At 39.2% G+C, this 24,908-nt stretch overlaps 4 protein-coding genes across 4 annotated transcripts; 3 read left to right on the top strand and 1 right to left on the bottom strand.

The window, feature by feature from the left end:
• Positions 1-284: 284 nt before the first annotated feature.
• Positions 285-10,891, top strand: LOC130546612 (uncharacterized). The gene is made up of 30 exons (XM_057321976.1): positions 285-399; positions 1,078-1,247; positions 1,334-1,448; positions 1,552-1,717; positions 1,851-1,990; positions 2,166-2,250; positions 2,358-2,491; positions 2,648-2,761; positions 3,137-3,260; positions 3,345-3,523; positions 3,653-3,801; positions 4,555-4,745; positions 4,913-5,021; positions 5,114-5,691; positions 5,981-6,054; positions 6,189-6,271; positions 6,521-6,733; positions 6,874-6,971; positions 7,066-7,179; positions 7,311-7,410; positions 7,610-7,670; positions 7,819-7,970; positions 8,117-8,247; positions 8,616-8,787; positions 8,873-9,013; positions 9,165-9,320; positions 9,408-9,495; positions 9,667-9,771; positions 10,264-10,309; positions 10,419-10,891. Exons 2-29 carry the CDS (start codon positions 1,118-1,120, stop codon positions 10,271-10,273), a joined length of 3,912 nt encoding a protein of 1,303 aa, XP_057177959.1. The 5' UTR covers positions 285-399; positions 1,078-1,117; the 3' UTR covers positions 10,274-10,309; positions 10,419-10,891.
• A 112-nt stretch (positions 10,892-11,003) lies between these two features.
• Positions 11,004-14,057, bottom strand: ska2 (spindle and kinetochore associated complex subunit 2). Its single transcript, XM_057321977.1, has 7 exons — positions 13,986-14,057; positions 12,543-12,632; positions 12,272-12,448; positions 12,107-12,181; positions 11,940-11,982; positions 11,723-11,855; positions 11,004-11,560 (listed from the first exon to the last, which is right to left on the bottom strand). The coding sequence occupies exons 1-7, from the start codon at positions 14,013-14,015 to the stop codon at positions 11,428-11,430; spliced, it is 681 nt and encodes a 226-aa protein (XP_057177960.1). The 5' UTR covers positions 14,016-14,057; the 3' UTR covers positions 11,004-11,427.
• A 665-nt stretch (positions 14,058-14,722) lies between these two features.
• Positions 14,723-18,415, top strand: mdh2 (malate dehydrogenase 2, NAD (mitochondrial)). The gene is made up of 9 exons (XM_057321138.1): positions 14,723-14,901; positions 16,210-16,378; positions 16,516-16,599; positions 16,699-16,808; positions 16,997-17,122; positions 17,258-17,335; positions 17,615-17,714; positions 17,827-17,978; positions 18,115-18,415. The coding sequence occupies exons 1-9, from the start codon at positions 14,839-14,841 to the stop codon at positions 18,244-18,246; spliced, it is 1,014 nt and encodes a 337-aa protein (XP_057177121.1). The 5' UTR covers positions 14,723-14,838; the 3' UTR covers positions 18,247-18,415.
• Positions 18,416-19,551: 1,136 nt separating this feature from the next.
• Positions 19,552-24,642, top strand: zgc:153345 (uncharacterized protein LOC566129 homolog). The gene is made up of 13 exons (XM_057321550.1): positions 19,552-19,875; positions 19,944-20,032; positions 20,371-20,467; positions 20,648-20,931; positions 21,139-21,302; positions 21,409-21,555; positions 21,885-21,965; positions 22,046-22,148; positions 22,252-22,310; positions 22,413-22,515; positions 22,590-22,659; positions 22,736-22,871; positions 22,953-24,642. The coding sequence occupies exons 1-13, from the start codon at positions 19,744-19,746 to the stop codon at positions 24,509-24,511; spliced, it is 3,024 nt and encodes a 1,007-aa protein (XP_057177533.1). The 5' UTR covers positions 19,552-19,743; the 3' UTR covers positions 24,512-24,642.
• The last annotated feature ends 266 nt before the right edge of the window (positions 24,643-24,908 follow it).

The following is a 24,908-nucleotide window of genomic DNA, read 5'->3' on the forward strand; positions in this document are numbered from 1 at the left end:
CCTTTTTCCAGAATAATGCAAAGTGATACATTTAATAATAATATTATTCACTTAATCAGTCACGTTGCTTTATGTTTATGTATTATTATAGTATATGTTATATTTCTATGTGTGCTTAGTATAAGAAAACAGGCAATTACACCACAAGGTCATTTGATATTTCTATATAAACAAAGTTATTTGAACACTGGGCGTTTCTTTGTTTATATGGAAATTTTCAGTTGCAGTGTTTGGATATGACCATTTGTGAGTTGGCGCATGCGTGAATTATTGTTTGAAATTGTGATTTTTGATGTAGCGCAGTCACTTGTTTTCAAGTGCCAACTTTTTTAAATGATAAAAATTCCCCAAAATGTACCACGGTGACCGTAGTTCTCATGGATGCATCGTTTCTTTCTGGTAAATTTTCTATTAGGCAGGACTATCATACAATAAACGTAGCCTAAATATTTATAAAACGTATTACACTTTTAAAATTGTACAGTATAAACATAATTATCGCTATATTCATTTTAAAGGCACAGCAAATGTTCAGGCTTTTTGTTTATTTTTACAAAAAAAACCTATTAAAATATATCTTTTAATTTTCTTTCACTTTTTTAAAATTAATTTGTTGACTTATTTTTACTTTTAAATTCGCTAAGTTAGTATTTTTTAAATTAGTAGTTTACACAAAGTATCGATTTTTATTTCCTTAAAATATTACCACCTGTGTGTCGATGATCCATCCGCTCAACGAAGCGCGAGGAACACGTTTCTTCAGTCTTCTGTTTGTTTTTAAACGGTTTTCTGTTTGTCAGACGTTTACTTGGTGAAGGTAAACTTTTACTGGTAAATAATTTCATTAAATTGCATTACTATATTTCATATAATAAGTCACATTTAAATTGGTTCATTGAGTCAGCTAGCTAGCATATAACGTTATGTATAAGAAAGATTAGCCAATGTGACATGCTTTTGCTAGTTAGTCATTTTTTCGACATTTTCACTACAACCAACTAGCATTACATATGTTAAATACAATGTTAAATAAACGAGGTAACCTCTTATAGGTTTCTGTCCTAAAAAAAAAAAAAGATTGACAGACTAGGCCTCTGGTGTTTGACAAGACAGCATTATGACAGGGGTTCAGCCAATGCCCTGTCCTGTGCTTCTGGGAACGGTGAAAAGTGGTGGTTTACCAGCCCTCCTGCATAGTTACACATCTGAGAAAAAAGTAGCAAAGATGGAGAAAATCCTCAAGAAAGGTTTGCAACATAACCTATTTTTATATAATGCATACAACTTTTGTTTGACTTCACATGGTTCACTTTCTGTGTTGTGTCCTCCGTAGGTGTGGATGTTGACAGCATGAACCATCTCGGACAGACGCCACTCTTTTGCGCATCTCTGCTTGGCTTTGCTAACATAGCAGAGAAGCTTCTGGAGTATGGAGCAAATCCAAATCAGTAAGGCCAAACCCATCTCAACACTCCTGTATGCACATACAAAAACCATCATTTCTACATCATAATGTCTTGTGTCATGTGTGACATGTGATGTGTCCACCAGCCGGTGTATTGACTTGAGTACCCCTGTACATGCTGCGGTTTTCTCCTGTAATCCCCGGCTGCTGAGTTCACTTTTGGATGCTGGTGGGGACCTGCGTCTCCATGACGATCAGGGCCGGACACCAAGAGACTGGGCGGAGGCAGGTGCTCAAGAGAACAGCCCAAGGGTCTGTACTGGTTGTTTTTCACTGATCTCAAGTATTATAAAAATATTTTCTGTAAGTATTTATTTTTAGCTTAGTTCCAGTGAAGGATGGTATGTTATCTTTTACATCTATTACTATATGGTCTACTGTACAGATGCTTGCATTCCTGAAAAGGTGTGAGTCTCAAATGCAGAGCATGTTGCAGACACATTTACCCAGAGATGTCCGGGGGTCCCCTGCATCCTCAAAGACTCTGCTGAGCTCGGTGTCCCCGGTCAAACTTTTACGACCTTGGTGAGATCAAGAGTTGGTTTCTGGCCTTTCATTTCTATCAATGAGTTTCAATGTTTTATTCTGCTGGGATTTAATATGAGTTTTGAGACATAGACAGTGGAGAAATCATGTGTATTGTAAAAAAAGTGTATACACAACATTCTCTTATTTTTTCTTTGTATGCATTTGCTTTTAGGGGCTCTGTGAATATTTCTGAAAATAAAATAGATGCAAAGTCATTTGCATGTGATATGGTAATGCGGTGCTTTGGCTATGGAAAGGTATGTGTAAGCATTATGCAATCTTAGTACAAATATAGATTTCTGACATCAACGTGCACGTTTGAAACTATGAATCTCATTGGGCTGGTGTTACCTTATGTTTACAGTTATGCGTTGAGAAGCAGGTGCTGAGTCTGGGGTTGGCTGCTTCTGTGCCCCTGATAAGTGATGCCGACTTGGGTCAAACTGAGGATGAGCCCTTTAATTCTTTTACATGTGGATCTTTTATTAGTATGACCAAGTAAGGCATTTTTATCAAGACACACCCCCTTTCATTAATATTCTGTTGTTCTAAATAGGTTGCTTGACAACTAACTTCACCTTGCTGTTGCTATCCATCCAATCATCTTGAGTAACTTGGTCTTGATGAAGTAATTTGCTTTTGGTTTGGCCTCAGTTACAGTTGGAAAGGATGTCGTGTCACTGTTAAAGAGCTACATGATCACATTTTGCAAGAGCGTGGACACAATGGTATCATGGATCTACTCATTACCGAGCAGGAATACTGCTGGTAAGAAAGAAAACTGTCCTGGAGAGAAAGATTGAAAGTAAAATATAAGTGTTCATATAAATTTAAACGCATATTAATTTTTAAATGTAACTTTTTTACGTTTTCAAGTGATAAGACTGTTTCTTAAAGTTGCTTCCCCAGTTTAAACTAGTACATAATAAAAGTTACTCTTATGAATGAAATAAAACAAAATAGAGATTTATACTGTTGAGCTCCAAAAAAGTTTTTTTAATTGCTTTTCAACAAAGCCTTTTTGGTGAATTACTGTATGCTTTTACGTACATGTAGAAATGCTCTGTAACCTCGAGATACTGAAGATAAATCCAGCACGGCGTTTAGTTATGCTATGATGATTGAATTTTTTGTCCTTTACAGTCAGTTGTCTCACCCCCACCTGCTGCTGCTGATGGCAGTGAGTATGTCCACCGACCTGAACCACAGCAGGCTGGTCTATGAGAGAGTAAATGTGGGCTCCTTGTTCAGTCTACTGCACCAGAGGGTAATATTTTGACATATTAATAAGCACACATTACTTAATGATATAAATGTTTGCTTAACACTTTGTTCTTTTTGCTTTTCACAGAGGGAGGAGTTTCCCCTCCTGCAGGTTATTGACCTGTTATCAATGGTACTGCAGGTGTGTGAGGTGTTAATGTACCTGCATGGACGAACTCTTGTGCTTCGGGCCCTATCCTCACACACCATTCTCATAGTGCACCCTGGAGTGGCCAAGGTTACTGGACTCGGATTTATGGTGCCCAGGTACATCCCTGCGAAAGACATATTGCAACCTATAGGACTTTGAGTTTTTTCAATGTACTGAAAACAAAATAGATTATGTTCACAATACATTGTGTTTTGTTGTTTACAAGCCTTTTGTTTCTTTTATAGTGAGGGATCTTGCATCTATGCTCCGCCTCCTGTTCCTCTGCCACTCAGCCTCGTAAACTGGGCAGCTCCAGAAGTGATCAAGTGTAAAGCGTGCATGGGAAAAGCTGATATCTATAGTCTCTGTGCCCTTATACAGGAGATATATACAGGTAACTGTATAACAATTTATGATATGTCACAGATCTTACTATTTATTTATTTATTTATTTATTATTCTTTCACCTAAAGAACTTCTGGAAATTCTGAAAATAATAGACAAGCTTTGGGAAATGTCATTTATTGTATCTGGGTATTAATCCATAAAATATTGTAGGCATGTTTACCCAAAAGTAAAAATTCTGTCATCATTTACTCACCCTCGAGTTGTTCCTCCAAATTTGTATACGTTTCTTTGTTCTGATGAACACAGAGAAAGGCATTTGGAAGAATGCTTGTAACCAGTTTTTGGCCACCATTGACTGCCATAGTAGGAAAAATGACAATGGTAGTCAAAAGTGCCCCAAAACGTTTTGCTTTCCTACATTCTTCAAAATATCTTCTTTTGCGTTCAACAGAACAAATAAATTTATAAAGCGTTTTTTCCTACTATGTTAGTCAATGGTGGCCAAGAACTGTTTGTTTACAAGCATTTTTCCGAATATCTTTCTCTGTGTTCATCAGAACAAAGACATTTGTACAGATTTGGAACAACTTGAGGGTGAGTAAATGAAGTCAGAATTTTCATTTTTAGGTGAACTGTTCCTTTAAGATCTCACTTTTTTGTGTTGTGTCTGACCTTTCTTAAAATATCTTCTTTTGTATTTCACAGAATGACAGTTCTACAGGTTTTGATTGACATAAGGGTGAATAAATCATAATAAAAAGGATAATTGCATTTAAAACAACTTTATTGCTTTTTTCAGATGCACTGCCATGGGGTTCCACAGACACGCTTTGCATAAAAAAGGCTGTGGAGCTTGGACAGGCTCTGATTGCACACCCTGCTGTGCCTCAGCCTTATTATCAGTACCTGGAGACAGGCCTCCAATGTAGAGCCCAGGACAGGACCCACACCCTACAGGATCTATGCTACATGCTTCGCTGTGACATCAGAGTATGTCAACATACTGTATAGTGTCATTTACTTGCACTACATTGGTATCAGTTCAGTGTCTCGCTTTCTTTTCTGTGCCCTATTACATGTTTTTATTTTATTTTAAGTGTTTCATAGCATGGCAAATAATAGCAAGAGAGTGAGTGGTGCAATCTAACATGTTGCAGGAGATCAGAAGCAAAAACAGGAGAAATGGATGGTACTCGTGGTCTGCCTTTCAGAGCATCCCCGAATGGACCGTTGATGTCAATTACATGAGAGAACGTGACAAACCAGGTTAGCTTTTCATCTAGGCGTTATTAGAGGGACTGTACAACCTAAAAATCTTTCCTGTGTCTAAGTCATGATGCCCTGTTTTGTTCTCCTAGTCCATCAAGTGTCCCAGGAGCCCCTGTGTTGCCTGGAAAGAGAAACAAAAGACAGAGTATCTCACCACGTTTCCAGACGAATCATCACAGAAGAAGAGGATTCCACCACAGACACTGATGACCTCCACTGGGACATCTCACACCGTGATGTCACTCATTTGCATGAACGCCCAACGTCCCATGATGCTTCACTCTCTGAGCCAGCTTGTTACAACTGTAGCGATACAGAAACGGATCTGTCAGTCAGTCGCTCCATCTCACACCATATAAGCTCCATTGTTCTTAACCTTAAAGTGTCTCAGGTGCTCATGCAGCAGGCTGAGAGTAGTTTGGATAATGCAGAGGCTACCGAGGTGAATGTCCCATGCTTCGACGAGGTGGATGCTGGGAAATTTGAGGGTGTGGTGGGGAGGCTCAACAATGAAAATGAAAGATGTGATGGTGCTGGGAAGGCATTAGGACCCCCATCCAGAAATTATATACCCAAGTGGACCATCGATGAAGATGTGGAGGAAAGTCAGTACAGCTCGGCTCAAGAATACATCTTTGACAGCGAGAGCTATCCGAGGAGTCTCCAGGTATGCATGCACAAACATAAATATCATTACAAGGAAGGTGAATTGTTTTCGGTGTGATATTCAGTTGTTTACAATTCTTTGCACATTTAAATGAGATTAAAAATGGCACAAAAATTACTTTAAGACCTGGAGCATATGAACTACCTGAATTGTATGATCAGCCAGCTGGGAATCAAATGCCAACTTTCAAATTAGTTACAAAGACGGATAAAATATTGTATGCAGAAATTATATGCACATGAAAAATCTTAAAAAGCATATAGTAGGAGTATGAGAACTTCACTTACAGGAGGAGAAATATGACTTGAGAGTGGAAGGAACAAAGAGAGGACAGCAGCAGACAGGATATCAGAAGTCTGACAGGTACACTCAGAAAATTGTCAAAGATAGGATGATAGGATGGAAAAACCAGGAAGGATATATATATATATATATATATACATACATACGAATAAGAAAGAAATAATAAACAAGAAAGTAATGTCTATTTCTTTCAGGTTGTACATGCAGCTTGAGCCCCAGAGAGACAGCACATACCAGTCTCTGGGAGGAAAATACCAAGCAAAGTCCACATGGACCAGTGAGAGACCCGGTTACTCATTTATATTTTGGTGATGTGTGTTCAGTGCTTAAACAGCGCTTTCTGAAAAAATAGACAGGTGTCTATAATTGTGTCACAGCCATGATCTGTTATTTGCTACTTGCTACTTGAAACTACTTGCTAGTAGTTATAACCAGATATAACTACTTGCTACTTGCTCAATTTTATGGGATCTTTTAAACTTATAAAGCACCTAAGGACTGTAAGAAATGATACGTGTCTTCACAGGTGAGGTTAGTGAAGTGGTGGCCTTGATGGCACGTGGGCGACTCGGGACTCAAAAGACTGCTGTGGGCAGCAGTGACAGCGAGGATGTAGAGGAACAACAGCTTCACCTACAGGGTTGGCAGGGACATGACACCAGATATAACTTTGAAAACGACCAGGAGTCTGAGACCCGGGAAAGCAGTGATCTGGAGCAACTGTTTAAAAGTTTTGCTTGTAATAGAGATGTCCAGCCCTTGACGAATAAAAGCTGTGCTTAAAATTGCTGTTAAGATGTTTAATTTAGTGAGTTATGAGTTATTCAGATTTATATGGTAATTTCTTTATTTTTAAATATTTTTTATCTCTGTTGTCAGGCATTGAGAGTGCGAGTGAGGAGAGCACAAACTTTCACACTATCAACTGCACTGTTAATGTAACCGGTACAGAGCTGGAGGCCACAGGTCAAACTGAGGTGACTGACCTATTTTATCCTGTTCTTTACCTGAACTTTAGGTAAGGGCCAAAGATGTGTAAAAATGTTGTTTTATTATATTGCTCGTACACAGGAGGTCGATAGTTCAGAATCTGACTATACTCAGTCACCCATCGAACCGAATACTGTCTACTACACACCCAACCATCACCTATCTGACAGCTTCACTCCAGAAGAGCACTCCCAGGTGTGCACAGACAGACATTTTATCTGATTTTATCATAACAGAATGATGTAACAAATCACTCTTTAAATAACCCACCCACCACAAACGTATTGATGATACCTAGAAGAATAATGTAATTGTAATGTTTTTAGTCACTGAGCTCCGATGAGGAATTGGACTTCACAGTGGAGGTCTGTCAACCCTGCACAACTCCAGCGGAGGAAAAACAGATCACAGAAAAGATACTGGGTGGTATGCATATTACATGACCTTGCAATCACTGTATTATCAGGTGTTTGGGTAAACGTTTATCCTCTTCTACAATCTTGCCTACATTCCTTATAAAACTATGCATTCTAAAATGATTACTTTAGGGAGCTCTAAAGGTTGTCCTGTACTTTTGGGAAGTAAATAAGTAGTCATTTACTAGACTTTAATATATGACTTTCAGAATACCAGCCAGCTCATGACTTAAAGGAGACAGAGCCTGAATCCATTACTCCTGTACAAAGGTCAATTTTTATTATTTGGTGCAAAAAATAAAACCTTTTATATAACACCTAGCTAGAATTGACTTTATCGTAATGTTTATAAGAAGACTAAATCAAATGCATTGTCAATGAGCATTGAAAGTTACTATTGTTGCTTTGTAACTATTAGTTGTTTGCCGGACGTGGCTGAGATCGCAGACCTTTCCAGCATCCTTTGTTCGCCCACCCAGCATCAGGAGTGGGTGGGGCCACCAGGAGCCCCGCCCACCTCACAAAGCAGAGGACATCCACCTTGCAACAGCACCCCACGCAGCCCAAGAGGTACAAATACAGATGGCAGAGAGATAATGGATCATTACATGTTTCTCTCGATTCTTTCTTTTATTGTGGACAACATTGTAATACTCATAGAAATCCTGCACATTTGGTTGCTCAGTTTAATTTGGACTCTTGTGTTGTAATTAAAGGCCGTAGAACAAACCTCAGAAACATCCCTAACTTCCAGAGTCTCATGGATACTTTACCCTGGGGCTGCGCTCCCTCCAAGAGTCTCTGCATCGAGAGCTACGCCACAGCCAGTTCAGGAGACAGCACCACAGTCAGTCAATGAATGAATTTATGATTGATTATATTTGTACAGTTCTGTCATAGGGACTCTTTCGTTGCATTCAACTGGGTGATGACACACCTTTTCCTGTAGAAATCCCAAGATCGTGGGCTTAATTCCAAGGGAACACACATACTGAACTATTAACCTTGAATGCACAGCAAGTTATTTTGGATAAGAAGAGTTTAAATGCATATAGTAGTCTTTTGACAGCTTTTTTGCCATCTTGTTTTCACTTTAGAAAGAACGTTGTTACGTTTAAATTGCTGTTTTAAAAATAAAGTTTTAGAAGCTTTCAGGCTGCATCAGCTCAAAGCTATAGCAGTTACGATGATTGCTTGTCCTGAATCTCTGTCTAGACAAATGTCTCTGCGTCCAGCATCGTACAATCTCCAGCAGTCAGAAACGTCTCTAAGGAGAACACTGAGTCTCCCAGCAGCGCTAATGCAGAGTTCACCACTGCCAGCTCTGGAGCCAGACAGACCACAGAGAGCAGCCAGGGGACCAGTGAAGAGATGGAGTGTCCCACTGGTCTGTCATCGTGCATATATTTGTCATTACAATCATTTGTAAAAGTTCATTATGAAGTTGAAAATTGTGTTGGTCGCACCTGCAGGCGCTCCAGGTGAGGCTGGGATTCAACCAGAGACAGAGGAACAGAGGAAACAGTCAGAAAATATCAGCTGTCCCTCAGATAACCCTGAAGCATATGACCAGCCTCCACATAGAGACTCTTTGACGACTAGGGAGGAAGACGGTAAAACACCAAGATGAATATATTTATATATATATATATATATATACAATATAATTTTAATGATTGATTATATTATCTATCAACTTGCTTTTGAGTATTTATTCTCAGGGGTAAATGTTCTGTACTTTCTCTAATGTGACATTTCCTGCAGAGAACTATGATGTGTGTAATGGAGGAGAGGAAGTTGGTGAGGAGCTGTTAGATTCTGAGCACCAGCTCAACCAACAGTCCTTTGATGAACAAGAGTGTTACAAGAAAGACATCTCAGAGGAAGGGTGTGTGGATGAAACCCCAGTCCAGATACATGGTGAGATGCCTCTGCTTGAGTTCACCATGTTCACATTTCATTTTATAAGAGGAATAGAATTGAATATGCATTTGTGGGTTTTTTTAGAACAGGATCCAGATCCCGTCTTAGAAAATGTGGACAGCAATGCAAACTCTCAGAAGAGTACTGACAAGAGTTCTGATGATACAGAGAGGTAAAATTTACAGTTTTAATGTCCCTGCTGTATTTAAATGTTAGCCGTGTAATGTTGAGTTATTCTGTTTAACAGGGACGTTTTCTTAGTCGTTTAAAAAAGACTATGCTTATACTCAGAAAGACAAAGTTTATTTACTGTATGTATAACAAAATCGTTTGATCTTCACAGGGCCAACTCCACTCTTGATGAGGATCTGCAGAGGATGCTTTTGGAAAGAGCGGCTGAGCTCAGAATGTCCAGGGGGCTGGGCCCCAGCTCGCCGTGCAAGGCTTAGTGAGTGATTGTTATTTCATTTATTCCATATTAAAAATGAGTTGAATCTCAATGTGACAACATGTGTGTGACATTCTACAAACAACCCAAGAGTTCTGTGTTTGCATGTGACCAGAGCCGTTGAAAAACAGTTACGACACTCGCATAGACGTCCATTGGAAGAATGGAATGCAGAAGTAACTCGTGTCATGGAGTGACCAATAGTTCCATACACTGTACAGAAGCCAATTCATTTCAATGTCTGCCAAACACATTTGCTGTACAGTTGGTGAAATAACGGCATGTTTAAACTAGTTGTGTAGTAGTATTAGTTGCTGTTGTCTGTCCCGCTAAAATCCATTCAAATAGGTTGACAACACAGATTTTTTGGAACTATTGAGCGCTCCATGAACCACGTGACCACACGGCTCTGGATGTGACTAAGCAGAGCTTCTGTATGATATTGAAGTTTCAATGGATAGTAAACACTGCATTTACTTTAGGCTTTCTCAGTCTGACATGATAGGAGCCGGGTATACAGACAACATGGAGATAGCAAGTGGGTACATAGAAACATCATGAGGTCTATTTTTCACTAAGCGAGCTAAAAAGATCCGTGTAATGTAATGCATTTTTATTTGACTGGTTGGAAAATTGTGTTCTTGTAGAAAGTGTGAATGAGCTGGGAGAAAAACTTGGGACAGCTGATCAAGGCGTCCAGAATCATCCTTACAGGTGCAAAAAAAGCTTTAAATATGTATTTAACTTTGATTATAGTGTAAATCTTTGTAAGCAGACACCAACTCAGACTATTTCATTTTCACTGACTATTCATGTTTGTATCTTTAGGGTTCTTCAGCAGATATCATTAAAAAGCCAGAGTTAGTCAAACAACACTGTTAAAGAGAATAAAGGCTGACTGCATACGTTACATTGTGTTGCATCAGAATTGCTTGTTTTAGCTGCCGCAAGCATTTAGTTTGTTCCTTTGTTGAATTTCCTGTTTAATGAATGTGTAATAAGAACATTAAAATAATATCTTTCAAACGTGTAGGTTTAGCTGCACTGACTTCTAACTCCAATGTTGCAGATTTTTATTGCTGATTTATTTACCTTGTTCCAGGTATTTTTCTTTTCAATCAAAATTCATTTTGTGATATTAAACTTGATATTGCAGAATGTGACTACATTATTGTTATTACGTTTGCTGTTTAGTTGTATTCTGATACATTTCTGATTAAACAAAGTACAAATACAAAACAAAATGACATTTTATTGCATACACAAACAGTTTAAGAAATATGAACAGTAAATATCATACATTTGTAAACTGTTTTTGTGCTGTGCTTTGTCTTTTCTTGGTGAAATTAAAAAGCAGTGTACAAAACTAGGGCATGAGATAAACTGGATGTTGTTTCTTGTACAAATCTGATTCCACAACAGTTCCATGATAATTACTATTACAGCAGCATAATATTATGCAAAATAAATAGGACAAACAGATATTAACTTTACTCCTGAAAAGATCCAAAAATGACAACTGAATGTTCTGTCTACTTTTAAGAAAAAATTTGAAATGTGTAATTCGAATAGATTTTTTATCTGGGACTGGCAATCTGTACCAGCCCTATGTCACTTTTTCCACAACTGTTGATCTTGTTTTATAATAGACACATCTCAGTCTCTTGAAAGTAATGAAACAAGTCCTTTCTTATCCAGTTCGATGAGTTTTATGTGCTGTAAGGTCTTTAATGCAGAATCACTGACTTTCATATTCAGTTTCTTCATCCTTTGAGTACTTATTGGTCCCCTGGAGACAGGATTGAATATTCTTAGAAGTGCTCAAAAACACATTTGCCTGTACATGCTAATGTTTTAACATTATTTAATACAAATACACTTTTAGAAGTTTAACCTGGTTACAAAAGTGATCAAAATGTGGGAGCTTAGGTAAGGAAATGACTAGACAAACCTGTTTTTATCGGAGAAGTATTCGTATAGCTGCTTATAGAGCGTGTTGAGGTCATTTAGCTTCAAGTTACCGCGTACGCTTCGAGGGACCGCCTCAAAAGTGCTCTCAGTCACCTCCTCACTTGCACTCTGTGCTGCAGGACACAACCAGAACTACATTATACATTTTGTGAGATTGATGTCTTTAAAAATATGTGATAAACTGGATAGTTTCTTACACGTAGACTGTGCTTGAATTTGAGGTTCTGATGTTGGTACAGCCTAAACAACAAAAACATGTTAGCGTATAAAGATATTTTTTTACAAATATATGCAGTCCATTTTGTGAATCCATTTAAATAGGAAGTATAATAATGTGCATAAAATGAAAAGAAAACATTCTAACCTCTACACTTAATGCAGCAATGGATGAGCAGAGAGCCTCTTTTGCTTCTTGTTCTTCTTTTGTTAGTGGTGGAACCTTTAACACAAGATTCAGCATCAGCCTTCTAACACACATTCACAAAATGCTATGGAAGTTGAATTAAAAACTTCATGACTGAATGAATACCTGTATATCCGCTGTGCTTTGTAACTGTTGAACCAGCTGAACTGTAGTGTCTAGATGAGCTCGTATGGAGTCCATAGATCGTTTCTGTTCTGTGGCGATCTCCTCTACTTGTGCACACAGGGCTGCATGACGTGCTTTGATAGCCGACAGGTTCTCCAATAACTGAACTGGGTTCCCCTGAAAGATGTTGCCATTCAAACAGTGAACATCCAAGAGATTAAACGAAATGTGAAAAAAAACATTTTTTGGCAAATTATCCTTTTTAATTCACCTCAAATGAGCCGGCCTCCCGAGCATTGGCCATGAAGTCAAATTTCAGCCGCTTTTCCACATATTCAATATCAGCCTCCGCTTTCTGGAACTACAAGGACACAATTCTGAACACCATGATTCATTTAGCATTAGATGAGCAAACCAACTGACTCGCCATTCACTCGTTCTGACCGTCCACCTGGACGAGGGTACAACCTAAAACCTGAAACCCTATTAGCAATATTGCACTACTCTGAACACAGTGGACAGCAGAGGCAATACTGATAGGGTCCCAGGAATTAGGATCTTACTACCTGTAAAGCATAGAAATTAAACACAAAAAATAAAAGCACACATCTTTTCAAAGTTTGGGCAAAGCTGCTCGCAGATGCTTTGACAATACTATTGCACTGCTAGCTGTCCAATACAGTAGTGCAATGAAGTCAGAGCACCTGTTAGCAGCACTCGATACGGCTGGCCACGTGGCTGACCCTACCTTTGAGAAAAATCCCTGGCCAATGCCCTTTTAACATTGCACTGCTTTAATAACCGGGTTATCAGTAGTACAATATGAAAGGGGCACTGGACAGACAGTACAGATTCAGGGGGTCCTTTTGTATGCTGAAATATCCAGTCATGATAAATAATGTCTATTAAACCTGGGAAGAGAAACAGTTGTTTTATTAAAACATTAACATAAGCACAATGTACGTAGTACAGGTAATAATGACATTGGGGCGAATACGTACAACTGCGCCCCCTTCCGCCACATATTTTTTATTGCACATTAAACGAAGGAAAAGTGATATTAATGCATGTTTATAGTTTTACTCAAAATCGTTGCATAGAAAAATGCATTCTTTTATTAATATTTTAATGCATGCAAATTGTTAATTAATTTTAACACACACCAAATATGTGTAAATGGTCTTCCACGTTATTATTATACCTGTGCATAATAAGTACGACAATACGCTGTTGGTATACATGCCGTTATTGACTAAACACGCTAAATATCGTATGTAGTATAATGTATAGAATAGGACAACGATGCAGCAAGAATTGTGACGGACACACGCACGGGCCCTCCCGCACCCGCAGTCCCCACACCACCGATCATCAGCTAACGTAACCGAGTCAAATGCACGCTTTTTAGGTTGTATGCACTGGTTTTTGATCCAACATAAGCGCATTATAGTATTTAAGTCATATAGAGAATATTTGTGACAGAAAAATAAGAGTAGCAATGGCACTAGTTAGCTGCTCAGCTACATGTGTTTCGTATTTTCTCCCCTCCAATCGGAGGGAAAGTCAGGGACATGGACAAAACGCATTACACACTCAATGTTTTTTATGCTATATTTCGTTATGGCTGTTAAAGACAGCGGTGTACATGAACGCTGGTCGCACACGGATAAGAAACCCGTTTAATTAATCGTTTGGTTAAAAAAAAATATCTTACCATCGCCTCCAGCTTATCAACTGTCTCCATGTTGAATAGTTTACATTCCTGAAGCAGCCCCGGAAATATAAAGCTCGCAGCAGAACAGAAAGCCTTCTCTGATTGGTTAACTGTCAGGGAGAGTGGAATATGATTGGTTAGTTTGGAAGAGCCGCTGCAAAGGAGAATGAGCGGAAAAGTGGCGGTATATAATGGAATATTAACGTACAGTCTACTCTACAGTACAGTAACGGCATTATGCTATTTAAAAACATGTTAAACGATAATTATAAACGTTTAATGGTTTTACGTTGTTGTCTAATCCTCACTAGGCTTTGAAAATTTTGCGTAAAAGACGACAAGTTATGTCAGAAATTGTAGTAATTGTACATTTTATTCACATTTTTGTAAGAATGTTTTAACGCAATAATATTCATTGCGAAATACGGTATATTACACCATTACTAATATGCAGTTTCTAAACGTTTATGAAAAATGCATTTTTTAGAATATAATAAACTTAGATTATGGATTTTTAAAGAAATTAAGCAATCGATGTACAGAAATAGTTTCAATGACGTTTCGCCTAAACCGACCAATTGACCGCCACAGGGTGAAACCGACCGATAGATGAGTGGGCGGTGCGATATAGTCAACATGATTGATACCATGATTGTTCAATCACAACACTGCACTTTCAGCCTCCCCACCAATCAGATTCGCCCACTGGTTTATAGCGTCGACGAAGCTTGCTTGCACCGTAGGCTCGTTCTCGACCGGTTGCCTTGTTAGAGGACGTTGGAGTCACAGTCAGGAGGGGCGCTGCATCAAATATTCATTTTAAAACAGAAAATACTCTCAAATTCAACCTAACATGTTCTCCCGCATTGCCAGACCAACAGCTACCCTCGCCCGGAGCTTGTCCACATCCTCCCAGGTAATTTTTTATCATGTTTAAGAACATTTAAGCAGCTAGCATTAGCCTCGTTGATACATGTGAGTAATAGTGACGCAAACCTCAAGTTACTAAGCGCGTTTTATTTTTGACTGATGTGTGATAAGCGCAAAGTATTATGTAGCTGGCAAACAAGCCGAAACTAAGCTGCAATGCAAGTGAAATCACCTAGAGATAGGAGAGGTAAACTAAATGTTACCTTGACTGACATTTAGCCACCACACTCACATGTGTAGGTGTTGCAAGTGAACGACCGTGCTTTCAAGTCATATAGTCACGATTAGGTTTATTGAGGATGTAAGGATAATTTAAGATGATCTATGGATCCTGTTAAAGGCCTGCTGTCTGGCAGGTCATATTCTCGACCTTGCCACCTAGTTTAGTCTGCCTGAGTATCATCCTGGTAATGGGAAGTATCAATTTGACTTGGACTCAACTCCCCTCTTTACAAGGTCAGTAATCCGTCACTTGGTCCCCTGACCTGTCGTGGGATGGTATATAATATAGCTTTAGCTTTTTAAACAGCCAGACCTGTTTTGTACTTTGTTTGTACTCGCATCTTTGATACACTTTAGATTAAATACTTGCTATTGAGATGTTCAACCATCTGTATCATACCATGTGGTAGGCTTCATTTATTACATTAACATAAAGCTTCTTGTTAATTGCATTTGCATTACTAAATAAGATGTTAAAATATTGGCATGCTATCATTGTGTGGTTTGTGGTTTACCATTTGGAATCACAAGAATACACAATACGTTGTCATGCAAAATACAAATTAGTTTGTTTTCAGTAGTCTTGAATAAAATTCTCTATCTATTTATCATGCAGACTTTCTTTGTACTTGCTACTAAAACCTTAATCGCTTGGTTTAAACCCTCCCACCTCTTAGCATGACTGGTAGTAAAAATTCTGACTGGGATACTTCCAGATGGAAAGGTCCCAAGGTCAAGATCAATAATATTTTGGTCTGACCCCAGTGCTTTGTATGTTTAGTGTGTGGCACACATAGGAATGTCTCTAAGAAAAATGTAAAATGAGAAGTGTTCTAGTTCTGCCTTGATAAATTGTTCAGGATTTGAAGTAGATTTGATCACTTTATTTGACAACCAGATTAGGAGTAATAATTACACCCAAGCATATAAAGCAGTAAATCTAATGGCATGTTGACTCAGAAGTCAGAATATCACCTAACTGCCTCATATATAACTGATATAACACGGGTGGGGCAGCCTATATTGTGACCCTGACGTGTTGTAGTAGATACAATTCTTTTTGTCCTTGCAGAATAATGCAAAGGTAGCTGTGTTGGGTGCCTCAGGTGGCATCGGGCAGCCCCTGTCCCTCCTGTTGAAGAACAGCCCTTTAGTGAGCCAGCTTTCCCTTTATGATATCGCCCACACTCCTGGAGTGGCTGCTGACCTCAGCCACATTGAGACAAGAGCCCACGTCACAGGTACAACTCCAGATTCTTTGTAATTGTTCAGTAATCCCCACAGGTCGTGATGCTTGTATTTTTATTACAATTTTTATTAGAGATGTGATGTTGTTTTAAATAGGACCACTATAGAGATCATTTGTATTGTCTTGCAGGGTACATGGGGCCAGATCAGCTGGGTGATGCGTTGAAAGGCTGTGAAGTTGTTGTCATCCCTGCCGGTGTCCCAAGGAAGCCTGGTTGGTGTACTTTTGACATTTTTTGACTTATTGGCATGTTATAACAAAAAGATTACAAATCCTTAAAGCTAGTAATATATTTATTACTTTTTTAACTAGGTATGACCCGTGATGATCTGTTCAACACCAATGCCACCATTGTGGCCACACTAGCTGATGCCTGTGCCCGCCATTGCCCTCAGGCCATGATTTGCATAATTTCAAACCCAGTAGGTATAAAGTCTCAGGATAAGGATAAGAGAGATCCTAATATTACTGAGATAACGCTTTATAACTGCTCAAAGGGTGTGCACTGAGACTTCTGTATGTTTAAATTGCTAATTCTTTGAGTACCATTTAAGATCCATTGTGATGTCAAGATACCATTTGGCTTATTTTTGTGATATTGTGATTTCAGGTGAACTCTACTATCCCCATTACATCAGAAATTATGAAGAAGCATGGTGTGTACAACCCCAACAGAGTCTTTGGTGTCACAACACTGGACATTGTCAGAGCAAACACTTTTGTCGCTGAGCTTAAAGTTAGTTTCACAGTTCCTAAAATTGAATTATATAAAGGAATAGGTGTAACTTAACAGCACTTTTTCTGTTTTGTGATGTTGATATTTAACGTTTACACATGAAGTCATTTGTTTTTGCCGTGATGATTGTTTTAGGGTCTTGACCCTGCCAGAGTCAATGTGCCTGTTGTCGGAGGTCATGCAGGAAAGACCATCATTCCTCTCATTTCACAGGTGCGCAAAACTGCTTTGTGCCACAGATCTAATTTCAGCTTTATCTGAATGTGATTTGTTGTTGTTGCTTGGATATTTTTGTGTGCGCGTGCGTGTGTGTGTCGATAACGATATTCATATACGGGTATATAATGATATATTTTTTAAATAATGCGTACACACAATAGGAAGACCATCAAAACATAAACAATTATGCTTTGCACGTACTTCAGAGCTTTAAATTCCGTTTTATACTATTTGGAGAGATTGTAAAGTTAATGTAACCTTGTGTTTTCATAGTGCACCCCCAAGGTTGAGTTCCCTGCAGAACAGCTGTCTGCTTTGACCGGCAGGATTCAGGAAGCTGGAACTGAGGTTGTGAAGGCTAAAGCTGGTGCAGGTATGGACTATACTTCTGCGATTATGCTCTGATGAATATTGTACTCTCTAAAGAGAGGAAATACTAAGGTTTAGGAAGGGGAATATGTATCTATGATTTGTGTCGTTCACAGGCTCTGCCACGTTGTCCATGGCCTACGCTGGAGCAAGGTTCACATTCTCTCTCCTGGACGCCATGAACGGAAAGGAGGGTGTTGTTGAATGTGCGTTTGTGAGATCTGAGGAGACTGAATGTAAATACTTCTCTACACCTCTGCTGTTGGGGGTAAATCCATCTTCTGTACTTGGATTAAGTTATAACTGAAACCACGATCTGCATTCTGGTGGTTAAAAATAGACTTACCTGCTTACATTTCCAACAAAAACATGATTTATTGTATGCAATTGCTTTTCTTTCTCAGAAAAATGGCATTGAGAAGAACCTCGGCCTTGGCAAGCTCTCAGCCTTTGAGGAGAAGCTGGTTGCTGAAGCTATGGATGAGCTAAAGGGCTCCATCAAGAAAGGAGAAGACTTTGCTGCAAAGATGAAGTGATCTGTTTTTGCATTACCGTCTGTGGAATATCATTTATTTATATAGTCGAGTCCTTGTATGTCAACTGGGTTTCCTCGAAATGTATTTTCATCATGTTGAAAGAGCAGCCAGTGTTTATACTGATTACATGGTCAAATCCAACCATCAATAAAACTGTCTGCTTAACCAACTTTATTCATCTTTGTGTATTTCAGTTCAAATTATTCAAATGGTTGCTGTTGCCTATTATTTACCTGTGTTTGGGTGTGCAGTGCTGTTGATAGATGTGACGAGCATCTCAAAATCAATGTGAATGAAGATTTCATAATCCGAAATTGCCTCAAGTAGTATCGCCTTTGTTTTTGTTTTTTTAAGCAGCGTTTTCAAGTTTATATGGCTTTTATATCTGGAACATGGTGATTGGAATGATTCCCAATAACATTTAATTTATTATAAATAATTAATTTTACAATAATGATTTTATGATAATTTCACTGTCACTTCACAATGTCCACATGCTCTGACTGCCCTACTGGAGAATTGAATTTACATTTGGCAGACACTTATCCGAAGCAACTAACAATTCAATCTATACATTTTTTGTCAATAATAATGTATGTGTGTTCCCATGTGGTGCTCAAACATTTTGCTGTAAGGCCCCCTTTGTGTTGAGTGCATTGGTCTAAGGCCCCAAATAAAGACTTATAATCTTAAAAGTAAACCAAAAAACATACTCGGTTATACAATGCAAAAACATAAATTATTTTGATTGGTGCTCTTCTTTTTACGATGTTTGCCTAAAGTTTATGATAAATTTCTACATTTCATAAAATGCCACAAAATCTGTGGCCCCCTGGACACATCTTAGGGCCTCGCAGTGTGCCATGGCCCCCAGTTTGAGAACCACTCTTCCCAAAGATGATCGAACCCATGACTTTTGCCCTGCAAACACAAAGCAATAAAATTAACCCACTAATTTAGTTTGAACAACTATTTGATATTCAGACCACAAATATAATTTTGTACATAAACATGCATTTGTAGTGTTGCAAATATTTTGGCTAATTTGTTCAATATATGTTTTATATTTTATTTTGTATTAGTTTACCACCTGTAAAAGAATTGAAGTTTACACAACAGAAAGCCATCATCACCTTTAAGAATTGTATGTTTGTAAATAATATCACTCCTTTCATCATTTAGCAATATAAAACAAAAAAATCAGTTTCTTAATTGTCAATAACAATTAGTATGGAAATTATTTGAATATCGCTTTTATTATTGCAATCTTATTTGCATAAAGCGTGCTAATCTGCATACGGGCAGGTGAACGGAAACAGCCCACCGCCAATCATTTCACAAGGTTCATACGAAAACACACGAACCGCATCCTCTGCCACACCGTAGAGCAAACGTAACCGTTTCCATGTCTTCAGTGTACCAGTGAAGTGATAGTAAAACAATACAAAGCACTGTAAACTTGGATAGGAACGTTTTAGCTTTGTTGACGGTCACATAATGGCTGGATTAACAGAGGAGCGTTTGCGCGTGGTCGCGATCATTCACGCGCTGAAGGCTGTCGGCATCCGCGTGAAAAACTGGAAGAACCTTCTGAATGGAAACTCAAACTCAGAACAAACGCTCACTGAGGTAACAGTTACTTTTTTACTAACTTTATGCAACTCGAACATCATTAATATCTTGAATATTTCTCTCAGAAAAAAGGGCCACAACGCTTTGCTTTTGGACGTGACCTGCACTTGCTACCTCAACAACAACTGTCTGAAATGGGCGGTACAGTACCCCAGTATGTTTTATTAAAGATCTTCCATGTTATAAAAGATCAAAATTAGCCTAACGAACTATTAACCATGGTTTAATATAGTTCAGTAAACATAGTTTTATGTGGATTTATTACCATTTGATTTACCATAAAATACATAGTGGTTAAACTATGGTATTTATTATTTTTGTTACTACAAATAGCATAGTAAAGCTATCTTTACTGTAGTAAAGTCTTGTGAGGACAGATAATCAAATTTGAGGTGGATATTCAAAAAAATGAAGTTATATTTTATTACTGCTCAATGAATGACAGATTGATTGACAGACAGTCATGAGAGCATCTTATATGTTGGGTTTCAGGTTCTTGGTGGAGGCCTGTGGGTACCTGTCACAGCATCTGCATACCGAAGGTCTTTTCAGGAAGACTGGATCCCTGAGTCGCATCCGTGCATTAAGGGTAAATTCGTGGTGATGCTTGTGAGACATGAATTCAATGTTATGATGATTTATCTTTGCTGTACATTCAGATGGTTCCATATGGTGGCCACTATGTTAAGTTCATATGATCAAATGGTTTGATGCCTCTTTGATGCTCATCTTGGAAAATTAATGCAAAACAACTACTTCAATTTCATAGGCAGATCTGGAGCAGCGAAAGACTTTCTTCCGCCCGCCTCACGCAGACCTCTTGCAGCCATGCGACGTTGCATCTCTCTTCAAGCAGTTCCTGCGTGAGCTGCCGTCACCTCTCATCCCTACAGACCTCCAGGGTCCCCTGATTCAGGCTCAGGGACTTGTGATATCACATGACCAGGAGGGGGCGAGAACTAGAACAACTCTGCTTATAACAGCTCTGATTCCTGCATCTCACGCCCGTGCGCTGAGATACATTTGCACCTTTCTGCGTCAGGCTGCAGAGAGGTTTGAACTTTGTTTGCTGACAAACTTGGTTGCATGACAGGAGTTGAAGTTTTTGGTAATCGATGGCCTGTCTCATAATCTATGCATAAAACTAAAATCAACTAAGTAGCCCTTAACAACTTAATTGTGTTGGCGGTTTACAAAATCATTCCGCTTACAAACTGGTATGAGATTGGTATTGATTTTCTTTTCACATTTCCACACCAGATGCAGTGAGAACAGAATGGATGTAAACAGTCTGGCAGTTGTAATAGCCCCGAACCTGCTCCAGTCTCCAGCACAACCCTCCAAACTGACAGTGGACACTGAGAAGCATCTAGACCAGCAGGCAGCAGTGATCAAAACACTTATTCTTCATGCAGACCGTATTGGTAAAGATGTATGAGATTTGTGTGATGATTGGAGAACTAGTCTTTTGTTGGTTATAGCCCCAGTATAATCACGTTTTTGTATACTTGTGTTCTCTTTGATTACTAGGTATCGTTCCATCATGTGTGATGGATGCATCAAAAGCAACAGGGGTGACAGACACACCCTCTCCTGCGGGTGGCGCTATGTTTAGCAAGAGAACAGGACTGAGTGTGTACAGAAGCCTGAGACGACAACGGAGACGAAGTGTTGGCGGTGAGAATTGCACAAACGTCCCTTCAATATTCAGAATATGGGTTGATGCATAGATAAAAGATTTTTATGGTAAAATTGCATTTTTTTTCCAGAAATCTTGAATATGTGATAGCGATATCCTTATTTTATCATGAATATAGTTTTTTCATATCTGTGTGTTGAAAAATCTTGAGAATGTGCTTAAACTGTGTTCAAGATCTAAAAGCAGATTTCATAACAAATTAATTAGTATTATGTATGCAGAATGTATGAATGGTTAATCTTTTTCTCTAAAAACAGAGAGAAAATTGATCATGATGATGTCGCTTTTACTATAAATATTGTTTCAGAGATATTCGTAGATGCTTTTTCCAAACTGAAGCCATGTCGTACTCCCACCGGACCACCTATATCTTTAGATGTCATGTCAGGTAAGGCACATTTTGCAATGTGTGAATTCTCTTGTATTTATTGCTTTCTAATTGGAAAACGTATTTGTGGGTCTCCATAGATCTTCCATTCTCAAAAAGCCCCACCCCACAGTCACCAATCACAGTCAAACGCAAAGCCACTGATGAGACTGTTCCTGAACATGAAGGATCTGCTAAAAAACGGTACATCTGCTACTTAACTATTCTTTTTTGTTAGGGAATGTCTACTTGTTTTACTGTAAGACTTTTAACTCTGCTGGATGCTTTCTTGTATCTGTTTGTTCAGGCGTTCTCTGCATGACCTAAGAGAAGACATGCCGTCCTCAATCAGCCAGCCAACAGAGGGTGAGATCACTTCAAATGCATAATTTACCAATTTATCTCCTGGTTGTTGTAGAAACTTTTTTAATGCAGCAAAGTGGCCGGTAAAAATCTGTTTATGAGCAGAATCCACAGGCGTTCGCACTCCCCTGGAGGAAAAGAGTAGTAAGGAAGATCTCAACACTTGCAAGAAGAGAAACCTGACTAGGGAGCACTGGAAATCTCTTCGGTATACAAATTACACTCTGTTAGAAATAACAGGAGGTTGCAGTCAGGCATTTCATTGTGTTTTGGGATTCTCAGGCCTCTGGGACAGGAGGAAAAAGCTCACCGGAGAAAACGATCTCTTCGCTTTTTCACTATGTCCAACCACGTATGTCCTCCTTTGACATTTACCTCTTTTTCCGTCTTTCAAAGCTTTTTACTATAATCTTGTTTGGTATTTTCAGATATCACTGACACCAACACACAAAGTCTCTGAAAATGGTTTAGAAAATCATGGAGTACAATCTGACTATAAGAGTAGTATCGATGGTGATGAATCTCCAAGGGTACCACTAATACTTATTGATGGACCAGGAGGAGGTTTGAATAAGCCTTCATGAATTTCATCTTGTATTAATGTCGTTTCAAATTCTGATATGGAACCTTTCCTTTGTTTTGCAGTTGTCGTTGGAAATGAGGTTGAAGATGACCCAGATCTTCTTAACTGCAGTTTTGTTGAAAGCCCTAATGACTTTATAAATTCAGTGGGATCTGAAGTCCCTTGCGTTCAAAGACAGGAAAGTGAGGAACCCTGTGAAGATGAATGCTGGACTGTACTTGAAGATGAAAAGTTTGTACCTTTAGGTGAACACGCAGTGATCGAATCTGTAACGCCAAATGAAGTTTTGGAGTTTAAGGGAACAGAAGAGCAGGAACTGGTGCGAGAGACGAAGCCGGTGGGAGAGCCGTCACGTAAGGAATCCAAAGAAGCTAAGAAGAAGAGCTCTAAGAACCGGTCCCGTCCACGCAGATCCATAAGCTTGCCTGAGGTGACGCTGGAGTCATGTTGTAATGAGATTCCTGGGTTGGAAAAGGAAGTTGGAAGGGCTGAACCAGAGATGGTAAACCGTGTCAGGCCATTGTTTGCAAGTCTGACCCTTTCAAATGAGCAGGGAAATAAAACCACGGCGAATCAGAATGTGGGAAGCATGGAGGTGCCAGGCCAAGAGATGACAGGCACGGTTAAAATGCGGAAGAAACAAGACAAGATGGCAGATTCCACTCTTGGTTTCAAAAGACCCCATCAGCGCTTGTCCATGGCTGAGCGACTTCGAGGTTTTAGCGCTTTGACCTTGCTGCTCCGGACATCACGGGCGGCACCTCAGTTTCGGGACAAACCACAAGAATGCCTTCAGAAGGGGGCTACGCGTCTTCGGAGGCAGGGTGCACGTCGGTTTGGACGCTCTATTAGCCATGAGGGAGTATCGGAGAGACTGCGAGAGAGCCCTGAGAGTTCTCCACCTGCAAATCAGGCTTTCATAGGAATATGTGATGCTAGCCCTGATTCAGGTGTGGAGTCTGTGGATCATGAATTGATCAGCGACTTGCATCGAGAAGAGGTGTGCAAGAGGTCACAATATTCCCCAAAAGCCCAGCCAATAATAGATGGGAATGTAGGTTGTTTGCTGGCGAGCTCAGAGAGAAATCAAGAATCTGAAGTGGATAAAAACGAATTTCAGTCGTTGAGTAAGAAATCTGAGCGGCTTAACAAACCCAAACTGGATGTCGAGGAGTCTGATCTTCATAAACAGTTAGACCAGAAGTGCCACATTGATGATCAAAAGAAGCATCATAGAGATTCTGGTGTTCGTTTTCATCTCGAGGAACATCAAGTCCTAACACCTGATTCTACATCTCCAACATTCTTCCAGCAGATGGTGCCGTTGAATCCCTTCGGAGACGCAAGCCCGGATAAATATGAAGTCTCTCCTCTCCCTAAAACAGAGGAAAACCCCTCATGGCTGGACGCCAGTCCTACATTTCAGTTTGCACCTTGCAAAGCTTTTGGGTCTTTGGTGCTTGATGATGTCATTTCTGAAGATGATGAACGATTACCTTATGAGATGTCCCCTCCAGCTTTTCATTTCAGACCTCCGACCACTCGAAGACGCTACAGAGACTCTCCCCGTTGGCCATCGCATGAAGTCCGCATGTCTGCTTGGAACCCGTTGCCCCTTTAAATGTTCTAGTTCTCATTCATTGGGTTAATAAATATTAGTTCCCCACGAAATGGCACTTGAATCTGATTTGTTACGTCAAATGTTCATTTGTGGAACAGTGATTTTTATTGTTGGTACTTTTGTTTGTCAGTTGTCACACTATTTTTTTCTTTGTTCTTAATAAAGTTTTAATAGTTCACTTTTTGTTGTTATTTTTGTTTTGTCGGAAAACATGCATGAATATTCATCTTTAGATACGTGTAGGCCTAGACGTGCACTAGTAATATGAAGTATTAATTCTGCAAGTTGAGCAACAAATATGAATAGTTCATGTTATTTATCAGCATTACAACTACAAGGATTGAATATTATTTTCATTGCGTCGTATCTATTCAGTTCAAGTTTCTATAGTGATTGA

The sequence above is a fragment of the Triplophysa rosa genome, linkage group LG22 (genome assembly GCF_024868665.1).
Source record: "Triplophysa rosa linkage group LG22, Trosa_1v2, whole genome shotgun sequence".
NCBI classification, from domain to species: domain Eukaryota; kingdom Metazoa; phylum Chordata; class Actinopteri; order Cypriniformes; family Nemacheilidae; genus Triplophysa; species Triplophysa rosa.

Bases quoted from the DNA above. Each gene is read 5' to 3' on its own strand.
- LOC130546612 (XM_057321976.1), top strand. From the start codon at position 1,118: ATGACAGGGGTTCAGCCAATGCCCTGTCCTGTGCTTCTGGGAACGGTG. The intron at 7,411-7,609 runs GTATGCATATTA...TATGACTTTCAG, and splicing joins CACAGAAAAGATACTGGGTG to AATACCAGCCAGCTCATGAC. The intron at 8,248-8,615 runs GTCAGTCAATGA...ATCTCTGTCTAG, and splicing joins GTTCAGGAGACAGCACCACA to ACAAATGTCTCTGCGTCCAG.
- ska2 (XM_057321977.1), bottom strand. From the start codon at position 14,015: ATGGAGACAGTTGATAAGCTGGAGGCGATG. The intron at 12,633-13,985 runs GTAAGATATTTT...GTGTCCTTGTAG, and splicing joins TTGATAAGCTGGAGGCGATG to TTCCAGAAAGCGGAGGCTGA. The intron at 11,856-11,939 runs GTAAGAAACTAT...TGTGTCCTGCAG, and splicing joins AATTCAAGCACAGTCTACGT to CACAGAGTGCAAGTGAGGAG.
- mdh2 (XM_057321138.1), top strand. From the start codon at position 14,839: ATGTTCTCCCGCATTGCCAGACCAACAGCTACCCTCGCCCGGAGCTTG. The intron at 14,902-16,209 runs GTAATTTTTTAT...TTGTCCTTGCAG, and splicing joins GCTTGTCCACATCCTCCCAG to AATAATGCAAAGGTAGCTGT. The intron at 17,123-17,257 runs GTTAGTTTCACA...TGATTGTTTTAG, and splicing joins CTTTTGTCGCTGAGCTTAAA to GGTCTTGACCCTGCCAGAGT.
- zgc:153345 (XM_057321550.1), top strand. From the start codon at position 19,744: ATGGCTGGATTAACAGAGGAGCGTTTGCGCGTGGTCGCGATCATTCAC. The intron at 20,468-20,647 runs GTAAATTCGTGG...TCAATTTCATAG, and splicing joins GTCGCATCCGTGCATTAAGG to GCAGATCTGGAGCAGCGAAA. The intron at 21,303-21,408 runs GTAAAGATGTAT...TTTGATTACTAG, and splicing joins TCTTCATGCAGACCGTATTG to GTATCGTTCCATCATGTGTG.